Source organism: Rhipicephalus sanguineus, chromosome 11 (genome assembly GCF_013339695.2).
Source record: "Rhipicephalus sanguineus isolate Rsan-2018 chromosome 11, BIME_Rsan_1.4, whole genome shotgun sequence".
Classification (NCBI taxonomy): domain Eukaryota; kingdom Metazoa; phylum Arthropoda; class Arachnida; order Ixodida; family Ixodidae; genus Rhipicephalus; species Rhipicephalus sanguineus.
Window position 1 is genome coordinate 129150072 of NC_051186.1, and position 27996 is coordinate 129178067.

The following is a 27996-nucleotide window of genomic DNA, read 5'->3' on the forward strand; positions in this document are numbered from 1 at the left end:
GTATCTTGTATCTGTATCCCCAATACTTCTTGCCTGAGTATCTTGTATCGTATCGCGATACAATTTCAAAGTATCTTTGCCCAGCCCTGCCGTAATCAGTGATCACTGGACAGTTACCGAAATGACAGAATACCCTTTGCGGCACATTGTAGCGTTGACAAATTGAGGGGCACAGTGAACTTTTTTGTGGGATATAAAGTTATCGCCGTTACAGTGATAGGAATGCCTTCCAGCATTTTGGGGCAGCCATTGGACCAGGCAGAATCTGCTTTTAGAGCAGTTACCCGTGTTTGGAGCAGGCATGGGCTTTTCATGAAACACACAGAGGAAGAAAATTTAGCTTTAATGTTCCCTCAGTTTACATAATCATTTCTACATAGGCAGCAAGCCCACAAAAGCACAAAAAATAAACAAAAGTAGGATTATGTACAGAAGCAATGACACAAATGAAGGATATTGAACCAGCGAGCTGGCTGCAGCACGAAAACTGTTCATAGCAACACACACACACACACACACACACACACACACACACACACACACACGCACACGTATATATCACGTTTCTTTTCAAACCTTGTTAATACATACCCGCTTTAAAGGGACACTAAAGGCGAATATTAAGTCTACGTTGATTGTTGCAACAGCGTTGCAGAAGCCTCGTAGTGCTTGTTTTGTGCCAAAGAAATGCTTATTTTGAAAGACAATCACGTTTTAGTGGTCCGCACTGCGTTAGCGTACTTCAAATCACCCGCCTGAACGGATCTTCTGACATAGCAGTTGCCGTGCCCGATGTTGCCTGCCTTTACTGCCCATTCGCCGAAGCTACGATTTCTTGCGCAACAGCGGCCATCAACCTTGCCAAGATGCAGCCACGGGCCACTCCGAAACTGTATAGTTCACTGTAGAGTATCAACAGGGTGAAAATAGCGAGAGCCAAGCACACGCAGCAGTACGCGATACTGAAACTACCACTGAGACGCGCAGCTTGGCGAGAACGCAACTTTCGAACCGCTTGCGCCGCTCCCCATGGTAGCGCCAAGAGGTTCTTTTTTCCATGAATCAAACAGAAACGAACAAGCAGCATTTTGTTACGTCTTGTGATGCATGGGAGGTTCTTTTTTTTATCACAACTAGTTGGATTACTAGTGGATAATTGTACTCGGGACTCTTCGACGTCATCGGGATCATTTCCAAAATGTCCCATTCGTGGCGCACATCGTGTCCTACATTTACCTTAATTTCTCAATTACTAGAGCACTGCTGTTGATACTGTTGACGTTTGTGGGGGTGCTAAATCACCGCTGTAAAGGCGACTGCCGTAGCTTGGGTGCGGCCGCTGTGTTTGGAACGCACGTGCTTGGCGTAAGCCGAGGCGTTCGTCCAAGGTCAGTGATGCGCTGTCTGTAACCCGAGTTTAGCGCGGTGGCGTCGGCATCGCCGCCGCGAATTTAGGCCGACGCATTGAAACAGGATTGATTCTCTTTTCTGGGTGTGGCAGCGCGCGTGGATGGACTTCTCCTCGCGGTGGGTCCGGGGACGGTACTGCGGCTCGCTGCCCTCGGACCCTCGTGGTGAATCGTGCATCTGCGGCGCTGCATTTGTATTGTATTATGTTGTCTTATGTATGTCTTATGTTATATTGTATTGTCTTATATTGTCGTGAGAGTGCGTGTTGTTTTTCCCAGTATTCATTGTTAGCGTGTTACGTGTTTACTAATTCGGCCGGCAAGCTCGCCATATATGTAAAGAAGTGTTAATAAACCTTCGTGTTTTGTTGCTCGACCACGTGAACTGTGTCCGTGTGTTACGAGGGCGGCGGCGTTTATCGCCTCAGACCCCACATGTTTTAGATGTTCTCACACATTGACCTTTCACTCTGACATAAATTGTTATTTGCCTTTAGCGTCCCTTTACACATACTACTAAGCGTTAAAACGTAATTACGACGACAAATCTCCGACCGAGACTCGGAGCACAATGCCTTCAGTGACCACTTAAGCAGGAGTGGTTATCCTAAGCCTACCAGTTAATGCATACACTGCGTACCACGATAACTTTTTTGTGCCTTAAAAGTTTACTGCGCCACTGAACTTGCCGACGCCACAATGTTTCTGTCTTTTCGTGAAGTGTGTAACTCAGTCGATCAATCATTCCTACTTCAGCATATTGCGGCGATGCCTTTGCGGGTAAGCATAGGGAAAGAACGAGTGTGAGGTAGCGGCCACCGACAAATGCGCCAGTATGGCTTGTCGCTGACAACCTTATCGCAATAAGTATTTTTAGTTGTGTTCTCGGGCATGTGTGTCGCTTAGCGTTATTAAGCCTACTGCATGCTTTTAGCCGTCGCTGCTGCCTCGTTGTGCGGGACCGCGTTCAAGCACGCACCGCTTTGTAGAAACGAAAGGAGCTCGCTGTTGCGCAGTTGAGCATTACAGGTCGTGCACTTAAGACCTTGCTGCATTGACACTATCACGATAAATGCACACGTAGGGCATAGCAAGTGTGGCGCTGTTGTAACCATAATGCACGCTTTTATTAGGCGACAACCCAAACATGCCTCCGTCCGCTACCAGGACCCCAAAGAATCGAGGAGTGCGCATCACTTGCAGAAAGCTAACATTGCGGCGTGGTTGTGGCATTGCAAATGATACTGAATTGGATTTCTTCAGCTGTCACAACGGCTGGGCGCTAGTGGCGCCATTAACAAATGCAGCAACGCAAACGTACAAAATGGCAGCCATGACATACTTCGACTCACGAAGAGCTCTGTCCGCGAAACATTAGTTTCGGCTCCAAGACCACCTTGTGGCACAGCAATGGCACAAATTAGGCAAAAAAAGACCCTTTTAGAGCAGTGTGGAGCAGCAATTTCCAGTTGGCGCGCAGATTGGCGCAATTTGCGCAGGTTTTCCACCACTGCGGTTATCGCTTCTTGCATTTGTGGCTTCTAGCGTTCCAAGGTATTGTTTGGTTCATCGTAGGCGGTCGTAGCTGCAGAGAATGGCGTCAGAAAAGGTTGCCGCGTTGAAACTGACCGCAAGGCTTGATGCTGCTTCTTATTTCCTGTTCTTTGCTCGCTGTCATTCCGTCACTGAGGAAACATTTGAAAAATGAGCGACGTTGCTTGCAGCGTCCGAAACCTGCATGCAGTGCTCACCGATCTAGGATATCTTAGTCGCGAGAAAACTGGAGTGGGGCATGCGCGAGCCTCTCTCACGCTTTAGAAGACCTGTTTTAACTTTTTTTTTTCTCTTTCCTTTCGTATGTGCCATATCTTTACCACGACCGTGTCTGAAATGTTCTTTGTAAAAGTAGGAGGCTTTGAAAAATGTTCGGTATATGTGGACGCAGTTTCAATGGGTAGCATAGGAAAATCGTAAGTGCACCGAAATAGGGTCGTTATAACTGATCGATCGTCATAAGTGGGTTCAACTGTAATGATTCCTTAGTTTAAAATTATTCGCTGCTTCACCTCGGTGTCCTTTAATACTTCCCTGTCCACGCCTATACTAATCGATAGTCCACTATCAATGGCTTCAACTTCAAATTTTGCTGCGCTCAGAGCTCTTACGAAAAGCTAGCATGGTGTTTATTTTTTCCAATGCAAAAGGAATTTTAAAAGCCATTAACTCTTTCGCTACCGCGGGAAAAGGGGCCGTTTTTACTAGGTGTGAAAAATAAATTTTTTCCGGCTAGATACTAACGCCTTATTTACATTGTTTGGTAGCAAAATGTAGCTAAAAGAATGCTCTGCCCAATAACATAATTGTTGTGCATATATTTATTACGCATATTAATGAAAAAAATGTTTATAAAGAAAAGTTTGTACAATAATTAATCATTTAAGACTTTAAAAAGAGGATAACATAAAAAATAATGAGGTTAAAAAAAATTCGAGATATACAATTTGTAGCTTCTTATGTTGCAAAAAGGTTGTACAAGCTTAAAAAATTATTGCTTAAAACTGTTCTTCCCACGAAAAAGAAAGTTAGTGAGGGTGCGTCTCGTGCCATTCTCGAAAGCAGTCCCTCGTCGGGATGAAACAAAGATAGATGCCGCATGGCTGACACAAAACTGCTGTTTTCATCTGTGTCTTTCGTTTGTCATAGCAGAGCTTGCAATTTCAGCATTTTTCTTGCACCTGGGGCTTGTGTTCGGACTTTTTTGGAGGTGGAGGAGGGGGAACACGTCTTTCGCCCGTGCCAAGAATCTTGACGACGCATCCTCGTCATCGGTGCTGAAATCTGATGAGTCAACATCTTCTCCAGACTCACTGATGCTGATTACATCCTCAAAATCGACTGTTGATGCGCTGGATTCGCGAGAAACGCGTCGTCTTTTGGGAACGCCTACACGCGATGACGACGCCGACACGCGCGCACAGCAACCCGAAACTTTTTGCGGCGAGAGAAAACTTCCCCGTTGCAGAAAACAATCAAAACATCGCAGATTCCTTCGTGTGTTTCCCACTTTCTTACCTAGATGGCGCTAGGCGCCCGTAAACTGCGCGAGAATTCAAACTTGAAATGCATCGTTCAAATTGAACGATTTGAATAGGCGCGGTAGCGAAAGAGTTAATTAAGGGCAGACACCGGTCTAAAAACTGCATGTCTTAATTTTTAGTATTTCCAGCTGAAATATACACACAGTATGCATTTATCACTGATGAAAACAAATACAGTAGAAGCTCGTTATAACGAAGCGGGATGTAACGAACTAATGGATATAACGAAGCAATCGTAATTCCCCTTGAAATTCCCATAGACGCCCATGTATTTAAAACCTCGTTTTAATGAAGCTAAAATTTCCTCGCAATGGATATAACGAACCTTTTTTTTTTCCCACCGAGCATTTACTGATCGTTTTGGTACCCGGCAAGTCAATGTCTCATAGCGCGCGACGCTTTACGTCCCATCACGGATGCGGTAATTCAAAACTCGCGCCACGCGTTCCCGAGGAGCCACCTGCCAACACGCGCGAGGGTGCGCATCTGCCTGCCTCCCCTTTCCAGTGAAACTCGTGGACCCACCCACGCACGTCACCCAGCCTCCCCTCTCCCGCGGAACTCGTGGACCCGCCCGCTCTCCTGCTGCGCGCGCGTACCACGTGGACGGCGACACGGCGACCGCGGCACCGCGGGCCTTGTTGTTGTTTGTCGTTCGCTGCGTGTGCATCAGAACAGCGTCTCTCTCGGTTCCCGCCGCTAGACAGTCACAGGAGATGGACGACGGCAACGGCAAACGAAAGCGCAAAACGATTACAATCGAGCAGAAGGCGGCTATGTTGAAAGCCGTTGAGTCCGGCGTCAAGAAGAAAAAAGTGGCCCAAGATTTCGGCGTAGCGTTGAGCACTATGTCGACGACATTGAGCAACAAAGAAGCAGTCACCGGTGCCGTTGCACGATCGCCAACTGCTTCCGGCATGCCTCGTTTGGCGTCAACAGCGGCGGTGACAGCGAAGATATCGGTGCTGCCGCCAATGAGGGTGCCGCGGGTGACCAAGACCTGGCGTCGTGGGACGCTCTCCTTGACGCCAGAGTTGTGCCCGACTGCGACACCTTCTGCACGTACGTCAGTGCCGATGCTGACGCGGTGACAACCGAAGAGCTGACAGAGGCTGAAATTGTGCGCGCGGTGACAGGGGTGGTGAATGACGACAGTGATGAATGTGTCGACGACAGCCCGGAGTTTGCGAACCCGATGTTCGGCGCTCACGATGACGGCGAGGACGGACTCGACATAGCAGCAGCGGCCGAAAAAGGCATCATCCGTCTGAGGAAGACACGGCAGAAGTCTATTAAGGACTTTTTTTTTTCCAAGTGAGCCGCCAGCGGGTGTGCCGAGTTTGGCGTGAATAAAGTAGCAGTTCTTTGTTGTTTTCTTTTTTTTCTTTTACTAGTTTTTCTCCGTGCGACGGCCGTTTTTCGTTTGCGTGGCGGGCTACTGTGAGATTTGGTAGTGAGTACATCCTCTCTTGCGTGCTAATTGTCGGTAGAAATGGATATTGGTTATAACGAACTAATGGTTATAACGAAGTAATTACGACTCCCCCTTCAACTTCGTTATAACGAGGTTTTACTGTATGCAATTACCGTATTTACTCGAATCTAGGCGGGCCCCGATTCTAAGCCGACCCCCGAAATTCGCAAAGCCAGAAAAAAAAAAAAACATATCATTGTACTCGAATCTATACTCGAATCTAAGCCGAGCCCCCACTTTCGCACATCGTTCTTTCGAAAAAAAAAAAACATCGGCTTAGATTCGAATAAATACGGTACTTTTTGTCTATCATGCACGGATTTTAAAATATTGACTGTTCCATACACTTGCATTCTGCCCAGACTTTTGACAGCTTTCTCACAAAAGACCTTCATGAATTTGATATAACCGCATCCTATAAAGACCAGAGTGCAAAATAACCATTACTTCATTTTTAGCTGCATCCATTCAAAAGTTATGGCCTTAGCAAGCACACTCATGAGAAATCAGAAACTGTTATGTAATGTTACTGCTAATTTATCACAGTTCTAAATAAATTTTGTAATGTCTTGGTTTTCTTGTACTAATCAATGCATAAGCTTTCAAATACCACAAGATTGATCAAAATCTGACCGCTACATCAAAAGATACTGTGGTCAACAGCCTATAATGTGATGAAAAATGTGGTTTTGAGAAAATAAGCTTAGAAACATGGTGGCCACTTATTTTGAACTGGAATTGGTGTTCTTAACCCATACATGCCCAGTGTCCTACATATAGGACGCTTCTTTGACGCACTCTAACATCGCTATTTCTTTAGCTGATGACTAGCGCCACGTACAGCACATCAAGCAGGCCTAGGCTTGCTTGATGTGCTGTACGTGGCGCTAGTCATCAGCTAAAGAAATAGCGATGTTAGAGTGCATCAAAGAAGCGTCCTATATGTAGGACACTGGGCATGTATGGGTTAAGATAGTAGAAGCCACCAGGAACATAGTCATCATTATTCTTCTTAGTATGGTTTCTTTTCACTCGGGTCTCGCCGGTGATTTGCTGCGTTCTTGCCGCCACCGATATCACTTCCTCCCAAATGCATGAGCAATTCTGAACTGCTAATGGCTGCCTGCCATTGCACTGTCATCAGTTAGGCACCTCCGCAAAATCGCGGACAACACAACGATGCATCGCTGTCTAGCAGATGCATCCTCAAGCATCTAAGATGGAAGGAACAAAACAAAATACCTTGTGTGATAGAAATGCACCAATGCTGTGCGAGCACTTTTTTTTTTTTAAAGCACAATGGCTTCACCTCTGCCAGCCGGAAAGCGTTCTTGTGCTAGGAACAGCTAATAGAAGAGTGTGTCTTTCAGATGGGACCAAGATGGCTATTCAACCTAACGTGGCTCTGCACGGTGTGCTGTTGAATAGGACTTTTTGAGGAGCTTGGGTAAGCAAAAATGGTCATAAAACTGACTTCAAGACCAAATAACTCGAGAAGTATGCATTACATGAGTGTAATATTTTAGAAATAGCCTTTTTAGACCTTCTCGAATATGACAAAAAAAAATGTCAGAAAATTGTTTGTTTCGAAATTTTTTTGCCTCTCAGACCAGTGTCTACCACTTAAGCTGAGGGCAGCAAGCATATGCAGCTTCGGGCATGGCGCAATGTCGCACGCAGCTGCCTTCCAGACACGGAAAATTTTGGCTGATGCCAATGAGCAAGTCAGAAATGTTTGATGATGGCAGCAGCACAGACTCCGAAAATGATTTTCATTCATTGGATTTTTACACGGACAGTGAATGTGCATCGAACACCCCAGAATGTCAATGGGTATCCACCAGTAAGTTTTGTTTTCATCTCCAAACCATTTCATCACTGCAGCGTTCCAACCTAAACCCTTTGCGGTCCGAAACCCTTTCCCACCTTCCGTCCGTCCTCGTCCGATCTAAAAGACTCAAAGCTCAAGCAAAAGAAGCTTACTTACTCTTTTACAGATGGTGCATCATGCAGTGAGAAAATGCGCATGCGAATCAACCGCAAAAGAACTTGTCCAGCAGCACCCGATCATGGACCGCTGTGGCTGTGCTGTGTTGTCAGGCAGGGGCCGACAACAGACCGCAAAGGGTTAAGATATCCAGTGCGTTCTAAAGCTTACAGTTCTAATCTGCACAGTGTCCACATCGTTCGGGCGGGACCGCTTGCCAGTGGCTGTGTGATGAATGAAGTGAAGCTCAAGAAGACAGCCGTGAGTGCACCTGGGCATTGTGTTCTAAAATGCGACGTGGTGGTTCGTAGGAACTGTCAATTCCTCCGTGCTCTTCGTTACAGCAGAAATAATCGCCGAGATATGCAACACAACTAATAAGTATGCATGGATGCATATTCTGAAGAGGCAATCATATACAGTCGAACCTATTTATAACGAACTCAAAAGTGTCGCGAGAAGTGGTCGTTATATCAGTAGTTCGTTGTATATGGACTCACCCTTAAAAACGTGCGCTTAGCGGCCAAGCCGTTTTTTTTTCTTTTTATTTGCGCACTTTCATTACAGTGCTAACAACCCCTTCGGTGCCAAGCTAAGTCTTTTCGCGTCGTGAAGCGACGCCCGCTGTGTGCTCACGAGTGAATTAACTGCCTTTGCAATGAGCTGACACCGTTTCACCGAAGCGCGGTACCGCGACGTGGAGCCGATCATCCCTAGGTAGTTGCGTGCAGCGCGTCGCCTACTCGGGTCGCGGAGTCACTGTCGGGCCGCTTGCTGTATGCCGTATGCGCGCGTTTGTATGTTCTTCGTGCTTGCTTCACTCCGGACCGTGCATGGGTGCGGCAACTAGCCTCTTCGTTCAGCACGGCGAAAACAAGCACTTTCCAAGCAACGCGCACTCTACGTCTCCGCGATGCTCTCGCGGCCCTGCACGATGATGCGCGGCGCACTTCAGTTGTCACATAGTCAAACACGCAGTATACGCTCGCTGTCAGTGCATCGACGTTTCTCGGTGCCCGCAGCCGCTTAACAGCGAGCTACTTTCGTTTCTACAAAGCGACGCGCACTTTAAAGCGCATCTCGCACGACGCGGCGGCGGCAAACTTGCGAACGGCAGTATGGCTAAGCATGGCGTGCTCGTACCGCCGTCAATCCGCAGTGTACGGCGTGCGCCACACGCGCAGCCGAGCAGATATCTGCAGATGACTGTGATAAGGTTGTCAGCTATAAGGCATAGTGGCACGTTAATCGACGGCCGCCACCTTGCCTTCACTTTTTTCTGATGCTTATCCACGAAGGCATCGCCGCAATCGCGCGGAAGTCGTATAATCACCGATCGACCGGTCTCCGCCGTTACCGAAAAGACGGACGACTTTTCGCGGCACATTGCGTTGACGAGTTTAGGGGCGCAGTGAACCTTCTTGTGATGGAAAGTTATTGCGGTTATCACTTCTTGCATTTATGCCTTCTTGCGTTCCAAGGCATTGTTTGGTTCATCGCAGGCGGTCGTAGCTGCAGAGAACGGCGTCAGGAAAGGTTACTGTGCGAAAGCTGACCGCAAGGCTTCATGATGCCTACTATTTTTTTTTTCCCCCTCACTGCCATTCTACCACTGAAGAAACGCCTGAAAAGTGAGCGACGTCGCACGCAGCGTCCGAAATCTGCGTGCGGTGCTCGCCGATCTGGGTATCTTAGTCGCGAGAAATCTGGAGCGGGCCACGCGCGAGCACGCCCCTGTCACGCTTTAGAAGGCATGTTTTAACTTTTTTTCGCTTCGTATGCGCCATATTTTTACCGCGACCGTGTCTGAGGTGTTCGTTGTAAAAGTAGGAGGCTTTGAAAAATGTTCGCTATATCTGGATGCAGCTTCAATGGTTAGCATAGGAAAATCGTAAGTGCACCCAAATATGGTCGTTATAACCGATAGATCGTTATAAGTGGGTTCGACTGTAGCAAAAAAGACGAGCCACGGAAAGAAGCGACTCCGGATGAGATGAAGTTCATCAGACTTGTAATATACATGAGTGTCGTGCAAGCGCTGCGCTTGTTTTCATACAGGAGCACGCAAAATTTATTTTCTGGGCTTCTTTCACCCTCTGTAATAGCAACAAATTGATTCAAAGTGTTGCTTGCATTCATCAATGTGTATCTGTCGCATCCCTTGGGAAGCTGCATTGGGTAGCTTCCCTGTTCGTAAAACGTAAAAACTACATAAGCGCATTGAAATACAGTATAACCTCGTTACAACGGATCTGTTTACAACAGACATTTGGATATTACATACCAATTTGCGGCGTTATGCCGACCTCCGTATTAGTTCCATTGATTGAGCTTCGTTTACAACAGATTCTGGTACAACGGACATTCGAATATAATTGACTAAAATTTCAGGCCAGCAAGGTGGTCAGGACTCCTTTAGAGCGGACTTTTCTACCACGGTCATTAACTTCCGACTTGAAACATCGCTTAGCATACTTTCGGGACGGGAGCAGCGCACCGCGGATATCGACGTACCGATTTAAGAACGAAGGCCGCCGATCCCCGGTCTGTCAATGATCAGCTATGCCTAGCTGTAGTGACAAAAAAAACGGCGCGCAGCGTGCTTGGTGTTGCGTTTTGGGACGCTGGCACGCGAAATTGCGAGCCGCTGCCACCGCTTCTCCGCGCGGTTGCTGCGCGGCGACCTTGGCCGGGGGGTCCGCTGCCGATGCACAAAATGGCCATCCGGCCGCGGTTCTGAGAAGCCAGCGGGCGATGCGATTCGTTGCTTGAGACGAAGGACATTACGGCTTCTTCGCTTTCGCATGTCCGCTAGCGCGATGTTCTTGCCCGCAAAGTTCGGATTTGGCTCGAACATCGGCACCGTGAACGGAGTTAGGCCTAACCACGACATCTAGTAGAAAGATCGGTTGCGATGTGCGTGGCCGCGATGCCCGATGTTTCAAAGTACGTCATGCTCGATTGCGAGTACAAGGAGTTGTCCCGCGGTGGTCTTCGTCATAAGCTTCGAAGTGCTGATAAGAAGAACCTCGAACAGCGGGTCCAACGAGTCAACGCTATTAGTCGCACGTCTGCGATGTTCGCGATGAGTGCGGCGCGCTATCGTAATCTGATGATTGAGCTTCCGCTTGCAGCTGCCCAACTAAAGCGTTCCAAATTATCGTCGACCCGTAAACACAGAACGAGTGCGAACGCGTCACTAAGTAGTGCAATTTTCGACAGCCACGACCTCGCGACGCACAAGCAGCAGACGACGATCCCGAAGCGAGCATTAACACGTTTTGGCTGCTTCTGCAGTAATACCGCAGAAGCAGCCAAAACGTGTTTTTCGTACGCTTGTTACTGAATGGAGGAGCCAGCTGAAACGGAGAACTTGAACGCGGAGAAATGCTCTTTACGACGAGCCCAAAATGGTGGCGCCCAGTTGCGTCATTGCCGAGCTACAATTTTGAAAAACGCTTTTTTTATATTACCGCCATTTTCGCCAAGTCGGCAGAAGCAAAACAAATTTTTATAGCCCTTCTACGTAGTTGTCATTGAAGATATTTTGGAATCGGATAGAAATGGGCTACAGAAACTGAAAATGCTATTTGCCAAAAATCGCATTTTTTTTTTGGTCCCCCGTTAAAAATAAGACCATTTTTGTGACTCGTAATTCTCTCCGGTTATAACAGACCCATTCAGTTTTTACATGAATGTCTGTTGTAACAGTACTTGGATTTTACATACTCCCTTTACAACAGACCAAAATCCTCTTCACTATGAAGGTCTGTTGTAATGAGGTTGTACTGTAGACACGTAATTGGCGACACCTTCTACATTGGCTTAGCCACTTTTTCTACGGCCAGTGAGTGTGGAGTGGAAAGGGAACCCACCTGTCGGAGGCCTCTTTGCGTAAGGGCTGAGCACTCGAGGTACTTGATGGCACGGATCTTGGAGCACAGCTTCTGGCCCTGCTCCCTTTTGATTGGCGACAGGCCCTGCTCTGACAGTTGCTGCAAAGTCTCCTTGTCTTCGCGGAGGTCCATCTTGGTCCCTGCACAAGGCATGGCCAACTGCTGAACAACTTTCCATTTGTGTCAATCCCGTGAGGTCTCGAGATCGCCGCGCTCCCGGAACACACGGACACAGTCACACCATCGGGCAACTAACACGAACACACGTACATTTGTTTACCTGCTTTTACATCACGGCGAGCTCACCAACCGAATCTAATATATAACTAGTAACACACTAAATAACATTATACAATGCCAATACAACACACAAGCAACATAACGCATATACAAGGTATCGCGAATGTGGCATCGCCAACGTTCAACTCACGACGAGGGACCCACGGGAAACGAGCCACAGAAGCGTCCCCCACGGACCCACCGTAAGAGACGTCCGTCCATGCACGCTGCCAAACCCCAAAGCAACTCGTACTGTTCCCTGTTAGCTGGTCTAACCTGCCAGGTGGCGCTGCCGGCGTCACCACACTAACCCCACCCCGCACGAGCACAGCGCCACCTCTCGCTCGGTGGCTATTAAACCTAACTGCGACTAATACACAAGATGCGTGTGCACCATGAGGCGCAAACGACTTTACAGGGGGTGAGAGCACCCCCACAATTGTTTTGCGTTAATCCATGGATTCAGACCGCTTGCCACAAACCACAGCAAGCATGACAAATAATGAACTAGGAACACGTGTGGTGCACAATGTTTAGTCAAGCGCCACATTCTAATGGCACTGTATGAGAGCTAGGTCTGCAGAAAGGGAGCAGCATGTGTGATCTGAACTCTGTGCTTTGCGGTAGGACCTCACCGATACATTCCAGTGTTTTGCAATTTCCTGGTGCCAACTTTCAGTGAAACTTCTGGTGTTTTACACGCCGAAACAACAATTATAAGGCACGCGGTACGAGAGATCTCGGGACTAATTTGACCACCTGGGGTTGTTAAAAAAGAATCTAAAGCTAATTAAACAAACACTTTTCACTTCACCCCTATGGCTGCTGTGGCAGAGAATCCAACTGAGAACACAAAAGATGACATAATACAACTAGTATATTCTTTTTACCAGCTTATACATTACATGAAAGCACCAACGTTTAGTACATTGTCAAAATGGAATCCTGTAACATCTAATCATATTCATGAATCCATATGGTCATTGTATATACCATAGTTATCAGCCGGCACCTGCAGTAGCAAGCCAGCGATTAACGAGGCTAGCCCCCCCCCCTCCCCATCTCTAGTATATCAAAATTCTTTCCCCTCTCTCTCTCTCTTTTGGCATTTCAAGCCAACTTTGTGAGCCAATCAAAATATTGTGCATTTTCTAGGCATCCACATTTCCCAAGTGTCACCCGTTCACGTACAAGAACAGCAGGCTTCTCTGGCTACAAATGCATCTCTTTCATTGCTATAGTAGTTGTTTATGATCCTAATAGCTATAAGCTTCCCCCCACCAAGAAAAAGGGAAAGAAAATGCACAGGTGCTCCCTCCAATTCAGTGAGGTCAAGCACTTCTGTTTAAGACAGAACCTTAACCCTTTCAGGATCAATGACGCACATGCATGTCCTCCGCAAACACCTTCAAAATGGTCAATGGCATACATGTACATCATCGCTTGCATGTTTAAAAAGCGCACCTTTTCCAATTATTTCTCTTACTTGGCATGTGTTGCCATGTTGCGGAAATACATGAAGTTTTTTCTTACGCCGATGTGTGTTTCTTTTGTTTTTTAATGCTTTACTACAGCAGCGCACGGGCGTGTGACGGCCAGTTTCAGTTTCGTCCTTCGGCCGGTTCCCGCTTCTCGCGCCTGTAAAAGTGATGGCTGTCTGGTTTAGAATCTCTCAAAGTTATCAGTGAAAAAGTTATTGCAATGCTATTTGAACAGCTGTTGCACAACGCCAATCTTTGTTCAGAGGAAGTTTTAGAAAAACTACAAAAACACTTTATATGTGAAAATGTAAGCACGTAATCAAAGCTTATTTCCAAGTTGACATTTTTTATGGTGCAAATACAGTATAGACCGCTTATAACGTAAGTCGTCGGAGTCTCGAATATCCGCACTATAAGCGGTACCGCACTATAACCAAAACAGCCTTCTTCAAAGGCTGCACTTGCGCAAAACGTGTTGAGCATGTAGCCTCGCGTGTCCCATAATCGACATATGCGATTTGGGGTGCTTACAACCACTTAAATCTCCTAATGTTCAAAAATTAACCGCCAAAGACCCGCATTGCCAACGAAAGGAACACGGGGGAAAAAAGCAAACAAAACAAAGTGCCATCGCGGAAATTAGCCGACTACGTTTCAGGCCACCTCGAGGTATGCGCATTACACAGAAACCATGTCGAATCGCGACCGAAATTTCACGTGCTGAGCGCGGTACCGATCGTTCGATTTCATGGGCGCGCACGCGATGTCCAAGACATTGCAATCGAATTCGGAACCACCATTCGTGAGTTGCTTGTGCTAGCCATGCCATCGTTTTCATTAACGATATGATTCCCTTCCCTTCAAGTGCAGCCATCGCAAAAAGTTTCGTTGATTCCGCACCAAACCGCAACTTTTATAGCCTGCGACCGCTACCGAAAAGCAACCAAAGCTGATTAGGCCTAGCCTGCGGTTCGGCATGTTGTCGCGGGAAGTTTGACCAAGACAACATGAAGGTCGGACGTCGAAAAGATCGCACTCAAGCACTAACCCAAGAACAGCGCGCGTGATATGAAGTGTTCGCGTCCGGAGATCAACGGCGACAAAAGCCCGCCAAGCTCGTTTAAGTCCGCGCACTGGCAGAAAAGGCGAAAGCTCGCGTCATGAAGCCGCAAAACTTTTCAATTTGGGGACGAGGTAGCAAACGCGATATCTGTAGCAAGTGTGATAACGAGGACGCTTTTCCAGACAGGAAACTTACTTTAAAGTGCACTTGATGAGGACGCGATCGTACGTTCCACGCGGAACGCGCTGCCGGCAAGCGGCCGCGGAGCCTTGCCGCCGCCGGTGCAAAGGCTACTCCGTCGCCTAGGCAACCACCATCCTTCCCCACTCGGCGAGCCCGCACAGCGTTGCCGCGGTTTTTTTCCTCCCTCCGCCCCTCGTTCGTTCACTGTGCGTGCCCTCGCCCTTCGTAACGACCTCGTCGCTCCCTCCCCAGCGGCGTACCTCCTTTGAGAACCGCACTCGCTACCGCATTATAAACGGTATTTCATCTTGGGGGACTGCACAATAAGCGGTATGCGTATACATGCGGTTCTATGGGAGGGTAAACGGGAGTCGAAAAAGACCGCATTATAACCGGTCCTGCACTATATGCGGTTACGTTATAAGTGGTCTGCACTGTACAGGGGATGGCTTAGCAGAAGATCAATGTAAAAAAAAAGAAAAACTGCTCACCAACAAGAATGATAGGTGCATCAGGGCAGTGGTGCTTGATCTCGGGGAACCATTTGGAGGTGACATTCTCAAATGAAGATGGGCTCACCACACTGAAGCATACGAGGAACACGTCTGTCTGCAAAGCACAAGGGAAAGAAAGCCTTTCACAGCTGCTGGTACATTATGACGCACATCCATGACGCACATCATTATGAACACATCCGCTTCGTCCAGTCAAATTTTATGCCACATTTTTCAACAGTCTTTATCTACTGGTCAACTTCCCACTGAGTGGAAGATAGCAAAGATTATTCCGATATTTAAGGATGGTAACAAACACTCACCCGGTAGCTACCGCCCCATTTCGCTAACATGCATCTGTTGCAAGCTGCTTGAACACATCATCACCTCCCATATATACAGCCATCTTGAGTCAAATAACTTCTTCTTTCTAAATCAGCATGGTTTTCGGAAAGCTTTATCTTGTGATACTCAGCTGTTAAAATTTACATCTGATTTACATAACGGCATGAATAGTAATAAAATTGTTGACTGCATCTTTTTACACTATGTGAAAGCATTTGACAGAGTTGCCCATTGTCGCCTAATAGCTAAGCTGTCTGCACCTAAACCCGACTCATCAACATTATCTTGGCTTCGAAATTTTTTATCCAATCGACAGCAGTTTACATTTGTCAATAACTTCAGCTCGTCTACTTCAATTGTTTCATCAGGTGTGCACCAGGGCAATGTGTTAGGCCCTATTCTTTTTCTGATTTATATTAATGATTTGCCTTGTAACATTTCTTCCTTAATTCGTCTTTTCGCGGATGACTGCGTAGTGTACAGAACTATTAACTCTGAAGAAGACAACGTACGTTTACAAAAGGACCTTGACTTAATAAATCAGTGGTGTGACCGTTGGCAAATGACGCTTAAAGGGACACTAAAGGCAAATATTAAGTTCACGTTCATTGTTGAAATAGCGGTCCAGAAACCCCGTAGTGCTACTTTTATGCCGAGGAAGTGCTTATTTTGAAATAAAATCAACGTTTCAGTGGTCCGCATCGCGTTAGCGCACTTCAACTCACCCTCCCGAAATCAGTCTTTGACACGTCACTGCTGCCGTGCCCAACGTTGCCCGCCTTTACTGCGCGGCGATGTGCACTGGCGGAGTGTGCCATTCGGGCATCCGACAACATCACATGCATGCGGCATTTTGTCGAACTTTCTGTCAGAGCGACTTTCACGAGCGCGCAAAACACACGCGGCAGTACGCGATACCGAAACTACCACTGAGACGCGACCGCGTGAGCGAAGAAGGGCGCCGGGCGAAGCACAGTTCAGCGAAAACGAAACCTTTGAACCACGCACGCCGTTCTCCATGGCAACGCCAAAGAGGTTCTTTTTTCCATGAATCAAACAGAAACAAACAGTATTTTATTATGTCTCTTGATGCACGGAAGGTTCTTTTTTTATTGCTGCTGGTTTGGTTACTAGTGATTAATTGTAGGCAGACTCTCATAAGTCATCGGGATCATTTTCAAAATGTGCCGCTCGTGGCGCTCATCGTGTGATACATTTAGCTTAATTTCTCGGTAAGTAGGGCACTGCTGTTGATAATATTGCCATTTTAGACATTGTCATACATTGAGCTTTCACTCTGACATAAATTGTTATTTGCCTTTAGTGTCCCTTTAACACATCTAAGTGCTGCGCACTTTCTTTCACCCATAGGAAATCGGTTTTTAACTTTTCTTACTCTATCTGTTCAGCTGAAATTTTCCGTTCATCTACTTACAAATACCTTGGTGTTCACCTTTGTACTAATCTTGCCTGGTGTACTCACATCGACAAGATATGCGCGAAAGCAAACAGCACTCCGAGATTCTTGCACCGGAATCTGCATCATTCCCCGTCTACCATTCGGCAACAGGCCCCCCTACCAAACGTTTGTACGCCCTCAGCTGGAATACGCTTCGTCGATCTGGTCTCCACATCAACAATACCTAATAGATAAACTGGAATCCATCCACAATCGTGCAGCCCGCTTCACCACTTCAATGTATAATCGCCACTCCAGCATCACCCAAATCAAACGCGATATTGCACTTACTAACTTGAATTCCCACCGCTCTGTCACTCGTCTATGCCTCCTCCATAAGTGCTACAACTCATGGACCAGTCGTCTCTCGCTTGACATTCCTTCGCGTACATCTAGCCGACTTCATAATCATCTCATTTTCAGATGCATCTTCGGCAACACACAGTCATTCAATAATTCTGCATTGCCATGCGCCATAGCACTTTGGAATAGCCTTCTGGATGAAATTGTTTCTTTGAGAGATCCAGCCAAATTTCGTGAGCAACTGCAAGTTTATATGTTCCCTTGATTTTGTATAAAGATGCTTTATTGGAGCAACGAAAACCTTGCTTTGGAGCAGCAAACTGGAAAATAAGTCTGAACGTCCGAAAATGTTGATGCATATCATTCACGAACCGGATTCATAAATTAGAAACGAGCTACGACATCAAGAATTCAATAATTAGCAATAAGTATAAGTATTTAGCAGTCTATTTTTCCGACAATTTTAAAGTGGATTAAGTACAGAGAAATGACCGTGACAATAGCAGGTAGAATGTCATATTTTATATGTAAGAATTTTAAGCAGGCTTCTCATACCGTGAAACAAACCCTCTACTTCATGTATGACACAACCTTAAAAGGACACTAAAGGCAAATATTAAGTCGACGTTGATTAATGAAATAATGATCCAGAAACCTCGTAGTGCTACTTTTGTGCCAAGGAAGTGCTTATTTTGAAATAAAATCACGTTTTAGCGGTCCGCATCGCGTTAGCGCACTTCAATTCACCCGCCTGAAAGCGGCGTTTCTCACATCACTGTTGCCGTGCCCAATGTTGCCCACCCACCAATGCACAGGGAAGCAGGACCCACAGAATTTTCTACGTGTGTGCCAACACGACTCGACGACAGAAACTTCGAAAGAAACGCGCTACATGTGTGTAGAGTGCAACAAATGACTCTGTGTGGAGCCATGCTTCAAAGACTATCACACGCTGAAAAGTTTTTAGTATTACAGCAGGAGCATTTTTAACCAGAAACGTACTTTGGTGCGCTTTTAAAGACGATAGTCTTTCTTGGGGAACTTAAACGCAGAAATTTTGGTCTGTCTGTCTGTCTATGTCTGTCTGTCACCCGATTCACCCACCCGGCCAAAGTTGAACCACTTGCTTACCGCCCACCCAGCTTGAACTGGTACAGCTGTTCATACTTGTGAACGTTGTCGATCAAAAAGTAAATATTACGCATATCTGAGGCGCAACATCACTAGGTAAGTATTAGGTGGTGTGTTCCTTTAATAGAAAATACATAGATACGTAATTCTAAAGACCCTAGTTTCTTAAGCTGCGCTGAAAATGCGACGCGCCGACGAAAGCCCTCTGCCACGGAGGAAGGAAAAAACTTTCCTCCTCCGTGCCCTCTGCACAAGCTCGTTTCCCAACGTATTGCCAGATGGCGCCCATATCTCATGCAGCATAGAGTTACTGCATATGCTACCTTTAGGTAGCGGAGTTGCGCATCTGTCTTCCAAACGCCGCTAGCAACCATGCGTTGCGGAGAAGCTGACGCTGGGGCCAAGTTTTGTATTTCTCGATGGCGCCACTGCAGCGAACTGGATTGACACTAGTCATTCACGTTAAAGTAAATCACCGGTCTTCGACACGCCAAACATGTCGACCGGTGACCTGGTAGGCATGTCGCCTGCAAAAACGGAGTGAGTTTTCACGACGTAGCCATGGTTGCTAGCCAGACCTATGCGCAACTCTGCTACCCAAAGGTAGCATATACAGTAACTCTATCGCAGCGCTCCTCTATCGTCTTTCGACAACATTTGCAGCGAAGCACGCAGATACACGGCCAATTTCTTTTTTTGTACGTCTGTGACCTATGTTTAATACAATGCATAATTTTTATTTATAAAAGAACTGTCAAGTTTCTTTTTTTAAGATTTTGCTTGATTTTACTATGAATAAACCATGTGTATGTAACAACAAAAATGATTTTTTTGTCACTTTACAGTCATGAAAAAAATTTTTAGACAATTTTTTTCTTAAATAGAATCGTCTGAAAAATTAATTTCAACAATAAAAAATTACACATTTTTGGACTGGATTTCGCGAAAAAATTCGACCCTCAAAGGGTTAAAGGGGTGTTGACACAAAAATTTTGGCCTCTCGTTTTTTTGCTGCAGTGTGTTGCTGGGGCCCTGTTAGTCACAACGCGGCACATCGTTTGCTGCAATGCATGAGGGATAATTAATTACAGACTCCTCATTACCGACCAGTGCCAGTTTTGTTCTCAAAAACGACAAGTCTCCGGGTGACCACCTAGCGGGTGCAGCGCTTGATCACGTCAGCACACAGAACTGTGACGCACTTCTGCGCGGTTCACAAGCAGCCGATGAGAAGTAGGCTGCTGAAGCAAACACAGCAAAAAAAAAAAAAAAAAAAAAGGCGGCTATGACGTTATCATAACTTACTGCAGCATGGTCATGTGAGGGAAGTAGGTGGTCCCCAAGGGTCCCCTTTGAGGGTGTCAATAGAGTGAGGATGTCGATCGCTCACGCAAACTTCAAAATTCATTTAAAATACCTTCCAAGCTATATTCGCTGTTGATATTTTGCAGATGATATACGCATGTTCACGGGAATCGATCCCGCAAGCTATCTCAGCTGCGAAATTTTGTGTCAGTACCCCTTTAATGAAAGAAGGCCGCAGGTTCGGTCCCTGCCAGCAGCAAGTTGTCTTTTCGTCCACTTTACTTTCTTCACATCTATATCACAATTGACACAATACGCTTAATACAATTAACGTCCCCTATACCTTCCTTGGCTTCATTATCTGCTGGTTTTCATTAAGGCTGTGTCAAACAAAGACCTCAAAAATTCCCTTCCTTCATTCTACGTTCTGTATGTAACATCTATTCTAGATTATGCTTGTGTAATCTGCGATCCTCATCAGCAATAATTAATCAACAGACTAGTAAAAGTTCAAAATAAAGCAGCCAGATTCGTAAGTAACAACTATAATTTCTTTGCAAGTGTTATGGAAATAAAACGAGCTTAGGGATGGGAGCCACTAATGGTAAGGAGACAGAAGCTGCCGCTTAAATTTCTGTATGGTATTACTATAGTAGAAATGTCATTGATCCCCATGAATATCTCCTAGTACCAACGTACGTCTCAATTCGACGAGATAATTCACTGAAAATATTAGAATACCCACACAAAACACACCCTTTTGGTAGTTCCTTCTTCGTAAAAACAAAATACAGGAACAGAACCATCTCCCAGATGATATCGCAAATGAAACTGATGGTGAACTTTTTTTTCGTCCCTGTAACAATGCCCATATTATTACTGTCAATAAGAACGGTTTATTATCTCGAAGCGTTGTGACGTTTAAAATGTATGATTGTGATGTTTTTATAATTTGCATAATTCAATTTAATTAGAGCGTTATTTTTTCTTTGAAGTACCCTGTGTATCTATTGACCCATGTCCACCTCCCCTTATGAAATGCCTTATGGCGATGTAGGTGAAGTGTAACTAATAAATAAATAACAACAACCTCTTGTAGCAGTTACCACGCAATGATTTTCAAACACAAATATATGTCTCTAAGCTGGACCAGTTGTACTACATGTTTAACAAAACTGATTTATGCACAAATACATGCATCTTTGCTTAGAATACCCTAAAGGATGAAATTAAGTAGCTGCTGCTCGTCCTTTTTTTACAGGCATCCCTCAGTTTCTTCGGAGCTGTGAGCTCAGGCCACCCAGCATTTTCCCACAATTTGTGAATAAATGACTTTCCCTGATGCTTCAGTTACAATACTCGAAGCACAAGCAATGTAACTTTTTCATCCATCCTGTTTACTATCCAGAAGAACTAGTATTCTGACGACATTCATACTTTCAGAACAACACAGGGCTTTGCTGCGCGGTGAAGTACTTGCTGTTGTACTTCAGGGCGAGAATCATTTGGATCCTGGTTCATAGACAGTTGATAAAATACGGGGTTTAATAATTCGTCCCCTGTGCCCAAAATCTCCCTTGTGCTCCATGAAATTTATGGTAATAGGAGGCTTCATGTTTAATTTCAACAAGTTCTCAAACATGAACTGTTTCTGTGGTTGAGAAACAGAACCGATATACTGGGATGCTGGGACACCATGCTTTCTCAGCAAAATCCCACAGTACACTGCAGCAATGTGTAATTGTTGTATAAATTATGGCGATTGTATGGCCAGACTTACTCAACAATTAAGCACCCTGCACGAGCTTTTATGGAAGTATATTACAACAAATAGCACAATTTTTTGTAAAACAAGCAAACTATAACGAAATGATCTATTCAAGCACATACACATACTGCTCACTGGAGTTACTGTATTTAACCAAATAGCCTGATCCACAGCTATTAGAAGCTATTTACTGAAATAATGTCAACTCTCAGTATGAGCCAGTCTAAATTGTTTGGCAGGGTTGCGTCTAGCAACTACTTCAACTACGTAACATGTGCCACTATGCTCCAATGTCCAATCAAAATTACAGTGTTAACTTAAATATGGTTTGCAAGCATGTTGAAGCTTCTTTTCCTCTAAAAGACCGCAAGAACGACGTCTTGGCGTATGCTCAACACAAATTATATCTTTGCAAAAAATGTAGCAGGATGTAGCAGGTTTCACTTCATGACATTGCTATCACATCACTGCTTGGTTAATAAAATACGACCACTGCTGTATATGTAACTATACTATTAAATTTTGACCATCTGTAGGCATATTTATTTATTTATTTATTTTCAATACTGCCAGTCTCTTTCCGAGACCATAGCAGGTCGGCATACAGGTTGGACATGCAAGTGCAACAAAACAAAAGCAGGAATCCAGTGCAGTGATCAAAAAGTTATACAATGTAATTTTCTTAATAATAATGGACAATCAGTATGCAAATATACATATGGAAATCATATACAGAAATATAAAAGAACCAATATACAAATATACAATATACAATACGCACGTAATATAGATATATTACAGAAAGTATACATGAAATGAAGTGCTACACAGGCAAGGTACAGCAAACCAGCAAACCAGATAGGTACAGCAAACCACTGATATGCTTTCAATGGTGACGAAATGAATGAATCTGCGGCGGGTAGCGCTGTTGTAATAATCAGGTGATACTTTCTACTTGTGAGACAAAGTCAAATATTGAATTCGCGTTAGTAACCTAGGGATCCAGACAGTTCCATTCCCTGACAGAACGCGGAAAAAAAGAATGCTTGAAAGTGTCATTGTGGTAACAGTACTCTTTTAGTGTGTGCGAATGTTTGCGCCGGGTTACGCGAGACTCTGATGGACAGATGTACAATGATGTGTCAATTTTATAATAGTTGTGAAGTAGCTGGAAAAGAAATTTCAGGCGTGCTTGCTTTGCTCTAACCGCTAGCGTTTGGAGGCCACAGCTTGTTCGCATATTTGGGGGAGAATCAGTGCGTTTATTTGTTGCAGATGAATCTAGCAGCCTTCCTCTGTACATTTTCTATTTTTTTTATGTTAGTGACTGTATAAGGAAACCATACTGTGTTAGCGTATTCTAATACCTGTCTAATGTAGGTAGTATAGGCTAAAACCTTGATAGATTGAGGGGCTAGCCGGAGGCATCTGCAAAGATAAACGAGCTTGCACAGAGCAACTGAAGTAACATTGGAGATGTGCGCATCCCATCGGAGATCTGAAGTAATCGTGACACCTAGATATTTTTGTTCATTCACTTTTCAAAGCCTAGTGCCTTTAATGCTGTAATCATAATTGATAGCTTCTTTCTTTCATGTTATCGTCATGCATACTGTTTTTTTGGGGTTAATCGACATCTGCTACGTGTCGCACCAGTTGGAGAGAATGTTTAAGGAATCAGTGAGTGCAAGGTGATCTGAATGTTTGTTGATTTCTTTGTAAATAATGCAGTCATCGGCGAAGAGCTTAATGTTGCAAGTTATGTTGTCTGTGATGTCATTAATAAAAATAAGAAATAACAAAGGCCCCAGAACGGAGCCCTGTGGTACTCCGGATGTGACAGGTAGGATATGTGACGGTACTTGCTCAAACAGGACATATTGGGAACGGTCAGTTAAAGTCTTCAATCCAACGTGTTAGTAATCCATCTCCGATGGTATTTCGGAGCTTTGCAATTAATTTGTTGTGACATACGGTATCAAATGCCTTAGAAAAATCTAGTAATATGATATCTGTTTGCGCGCAATTGTTAATAGATAGCGCCAAATCACGAACAACCTCTGTTAGTTGCGTTATTGTCGATAATCTGCTACGGAACCCGTGTCGACTATGACAAGATGCCGTTCGTCTCCAAGAAAACGGTTAAGTGTTTCAAAATTATATGTTCTAATATTTTGCATGATGTGCTGGTTAACGATATAGGTCTGAAGTTTGAAGGATCATCGCTCTTTCTTGCTTTTGGAATCGATGTTATTTTAGCTTTTTTTCCAGTCATCAGGAAGCTTCAATACGGTGAGAGATTTGCGGAAAACTAAACCAAGGTATTTGCTGCACCATTCTGCATATCGCTTAAGAAAAGAATTGGGAATGTCGTCCGGTCCCGAAGATTTTTTCGGGTCCAGTTCCAGCAAAAGACTAAATATTCCTTCGTCACTTACTTCTATTGGATTGACTCCCGAAATATCAGGGGACGTAAGTTGCAGGATTTTTCTGTTATCTTTTGTGAAGACAGAGTGGAAAAAGTTATTGTATTTATTAGACTTGGCCCTTTTCTGTTCTAATGATAATTGAAAACTGCCTGTTTTCCTAGGGCGGAAATGGTTCCAGAACCTCTGTGGGTTACCAGTAATGAAAGACGGCAGCGTTACCCTCAAGTAGTGCTTTTTTGCTTGTTTTGTTTTAGTCTTGAAATCTGAAATACCTGTCTTTAGTTTTGATGCATTCGCACTGCAAAGCTTTTTCTTTACTGGTTTCCGTAGTCGTTTAACTTTTCGTTTCGCAAGTAGAATTTCTCGTGTTATCCAGGAGTTATTTCTTTGGGGCCGTGTAAGCCGAAGTGGGATGAAGTTATTCATGCAGTAAGAAACAGTGTGCTTGGATCGTAGCCAGAGGTCATTTACTGTTGTGGCAGGATTAGAATTCAATTCCAACAGCTCATAAAATTCATGAACTAAATAGGTTAGTACACTGGCGTCCTCTGCTTTGTTCAAGTTCGGAACATGAGTTGCTGTTGATTGAAAGCGTAAGCTGTGGTCAACTGTCAGCCGGCAGATGGGTACTCTGTGGTCCGAAATAGCCTCCACAACATCAATTTGAGCGTCGACAAGGTTAAGATGACTACTAATAAGTATTAGGTCTAATATACTTGTGGCTGTTCCTTGAACACGCGTTGGGGATGAAACAACTTGATGGAGGTTGAAATTTAACATCAAATCGAGTAAAGCTTCTGAACATTGCGATGTGTGGTGCATGCTACTCCAGTTTATATCAGCAAGGTTAAAATCACCCATTAGTATGATGGCAGAGTTGCCGACATGTGTCTGAAGGAAATCGTGAGTGGAAAGTACACATTCGGGACCAGAGGATGGGCTACGATTACGATAATATGGAGCCATATGGAGCCAGCTTTAGCAGAGCAGCACAATTTGGCACAGCAGTCACATCAATGGTCCTTTATCATTAGCGAAAACATTATTAACAAACGACTGCTGAACTATAACGTATGACATGTTCAAAATTTTTTTTCTCAGGATACCACACACTTCTAAATCTATTATTACTGCTGATGTGGCACCAAACGCCAATTTTTTGAGCGATGCCTGCAAGTTAGGATCTTCAGTCTAAGGCTGGATTATTATGCCTACAAGACACATCAGCGAAGGCAATGAAGGCGTTAAGTTACCGAGCTTCGAACTCCAAAGCAACACACTCGAATGCGCTTGAGTGTGATGCCTTCGGAGCTTAGCTTAAAGGCGATTTCCGCTGACTGCCTTCGGGGCCACGAAGGCGTTACATGGTGAATGTTATGTTGCTTAAGGCGGTAGGAGCGAGTGGGGAAGGAGAGCGCACTTCATCGGAGGAGAGAGTCGGAAACACGTCATTTTTCCAGAAGCCGTAGCAGGCGCGAGCTCTCGTTCACCGTCTCAGGGTTGGAGCGCGTAGAGCACACTCAGTAATCACGGACCGGAAGTCGCTTTTTAACTGTTAAGTTTACAAGAGCGCACTCCACCAGCTAGAGTGCACTCGTGCTCCTTGACGCACCCAATGTCACTCAACAAAGTGTTGTTACATGGAAATTTGTGCTTCAGCATTTAAAGTGCTCACCTGTGGGTACGAGAGTGGCCTGAGGCGGTCGTAATCCTCCTGGCCGGCAGTGTCCCAGAGGCCCAAGCTGACGGGCACTCCGTCGCACATCATGGCTGCCGAATAGTTGTCGAACACAGTGGGCACATACTCGCCCGGAAAGGAGTCCGTCGTGTACGAGATCAGCATGCACGTCTTGCCCACTGTGCCATCACCCACCACCACACACTTGATGGGCCGCCCCGACGACACACTGCCGCCAACCTTCTGCATGGCTTCTCACGGTTCGGTCCCGAGACCTAGGCCCTCAAGACCACTAAAAAAAACATAAAAAAGAAAGCAGATTAGCTTTCGACAATACCACGAAGTGAACCTGGTAAGCCACAAAAAACAAACAATGAGCAATTTAATAATACTTATTTGTAAAAACTAGTTTCAGTACCTAAACAGTGTTTGCACCATGACACGCTGCCTCATTCCACTCGGGCTACCGCAAGATTGCAGTTAGAAAGAAAAAAAAAGGGCTAATTTACTTTCTAAATACACAATCGCTGAACGTCGCTTCTACACAATGTAAAAAAAAAAGCTATGCTATGTGCCATGGCATCGGGATGACGCTGACAACACAAGGTCTGCAATTTTCATATGAACTTTAGTATTCAAATTTATCTTTCACATTTGACAGGCATATGGTAGTTTCAACATCTGTCAATACTACTTTAAAGCAAAAACACCATGCACATCAACACAGCTCACGTGTATGTTGCAGATGTTGTGTCATGCTTTGCCATCAACTAAAACATGACAGCTGTGCACTTTGTAACCAGGGCAAAACTTTAGGCACACTGCTTACAGAAAAAAGACAAGCCAACACATTTGCCCTTTCAACAGATATAACAGCACTATGCAGTCAAAAGAGTTTTCCAACAAGAATAGTTCCAAGCAGTGAGCAGACACAAGTAACTGTTATACCAGTAGAACGTTAAAGTAGTCGGAAAGCACCCCCCCCCCCACTTCCTTAGTCGCTTCTTCCTTTCACTTTGGCTGCATACCTGAGGCTGTCAAGAGGGCTATCTATATTTACGGTCAAAGTTTAAAAACACAATAGAGAAGATAACATATGGTGAGAAAATAAATGCCTCTAAAGGCAGAAGTGGCAAGATAATTGCCTCGATAAAGTTGTCATGGCTGAGACCACATATTTTTTACTACTGTATCATTTTACTGGAGTACAAGTGCTACTGCACTCGCCCACTGACATTTCTTTCATAGGTGTACTTAAGCAGGTCCTGAACCACAGCCAGGGCTTAGTGTTGAAAACAGCTTGGGATACGTCTCCCAGAAATATGCAGACAATATGCAGGTAGGAGCAAAGATATTGGGAGTGCCCTATTTCCCATTCCAGTTTTCTCTCAGGAGCCTTCCTTAAGATAGAGCAGGGCATTGGTCAGGCGATACCAGTGGAGGTGCCTATCAATCATATTACATCACTTGGCTTCAATGCTGAATTGTTTCCAACTTGACTGTGCTGAAAGGCCAGCCACACTTTCAGTTGGCTGCTTCTGACACAGCTGGCCAATCACTCTGAGCTTCCACCAACACACTGTTCACTTTCCTTCGTTGGATGCGTGCACATAGCTAGTTTGTGAGCCTGGCTACGTCCTCTGCATGTAGCTCAGTGTTCACATCGCCCCCCCCCCCCCGTTATCGACGCTTATGCCTTATATCTGTGTCCCACGGGCACTTTTGAAAGGCCATCCAGTCGATGGCCATTGAAATGCCACGACTCTATTGACTCGATGGAGTTGTCGCGCTGCTACACGGCAGTTTTGAACGGCTGTTGAGGGGTTCGGGCATTTCTCGCAAAAATTGTGTAGTGCTGCGTATCTTTATTTTGGTATTCATGTCACCGAAATTTAAAAAGATAAATCCACTTAATTGCACAGAAAGATCTGTTATCTTTGTTTAAACATTTCAATAAATTGTTTATTCGTAGTTATGAATACATATTTAGTTTTTAAGTTGAGCTGCGAAACTGTGGTGAGTGAGACACGGCAAGACGGCGCAATGAAGGCAAGCACATTGCTGTTGTTGAGAATGTGTGCAGTTTGCACATTTCAAGCGGCAAAAATGCTTTATTAAATAATTCATAACGCTCACATGTACAATTTTTAAAACACACTGCGCTAAATTATTCTTTTTTTAATCGTGAGGGCACGTTCGTGCTGTATCCGCTTC

The 27996-nt window shown here is 45.0% G+C and overlaps 1 protein-coding gene across 1 annotated transcript in view; it reads right to left on the reverse strand.

Annotated features, from left to right (window-relative positions):
* The window catches only part of LOC119374363 (ras-related C3 botulinum toxin substrate 1), a 36781-nt gene extending 10713 nt beyond the window's left edge, over nt 1-26068 (reverse strand). Inside the window, exons 1-3 of the mRNA XM_037644445.2 lie at nt 25780-26068; nt 15362-15479; nt 11844-12004 (exon numbers count right to left, since the gene is read on the reverse strand). Coding sequence (XP_037500373.1) covers nt 11844-12004; nt 15362-15479; nt 25780-26031 — 531 coding nt within the window. The 5' untranslated portion in view covers nt 26032-26068. The remainder of the gene's footprint in view (nt 1-11843; nt 12005-15361; nt 15480-25779) is intronic.
* Nucleotides 26069-27996: the final 1928 nt, after the last annotated feature.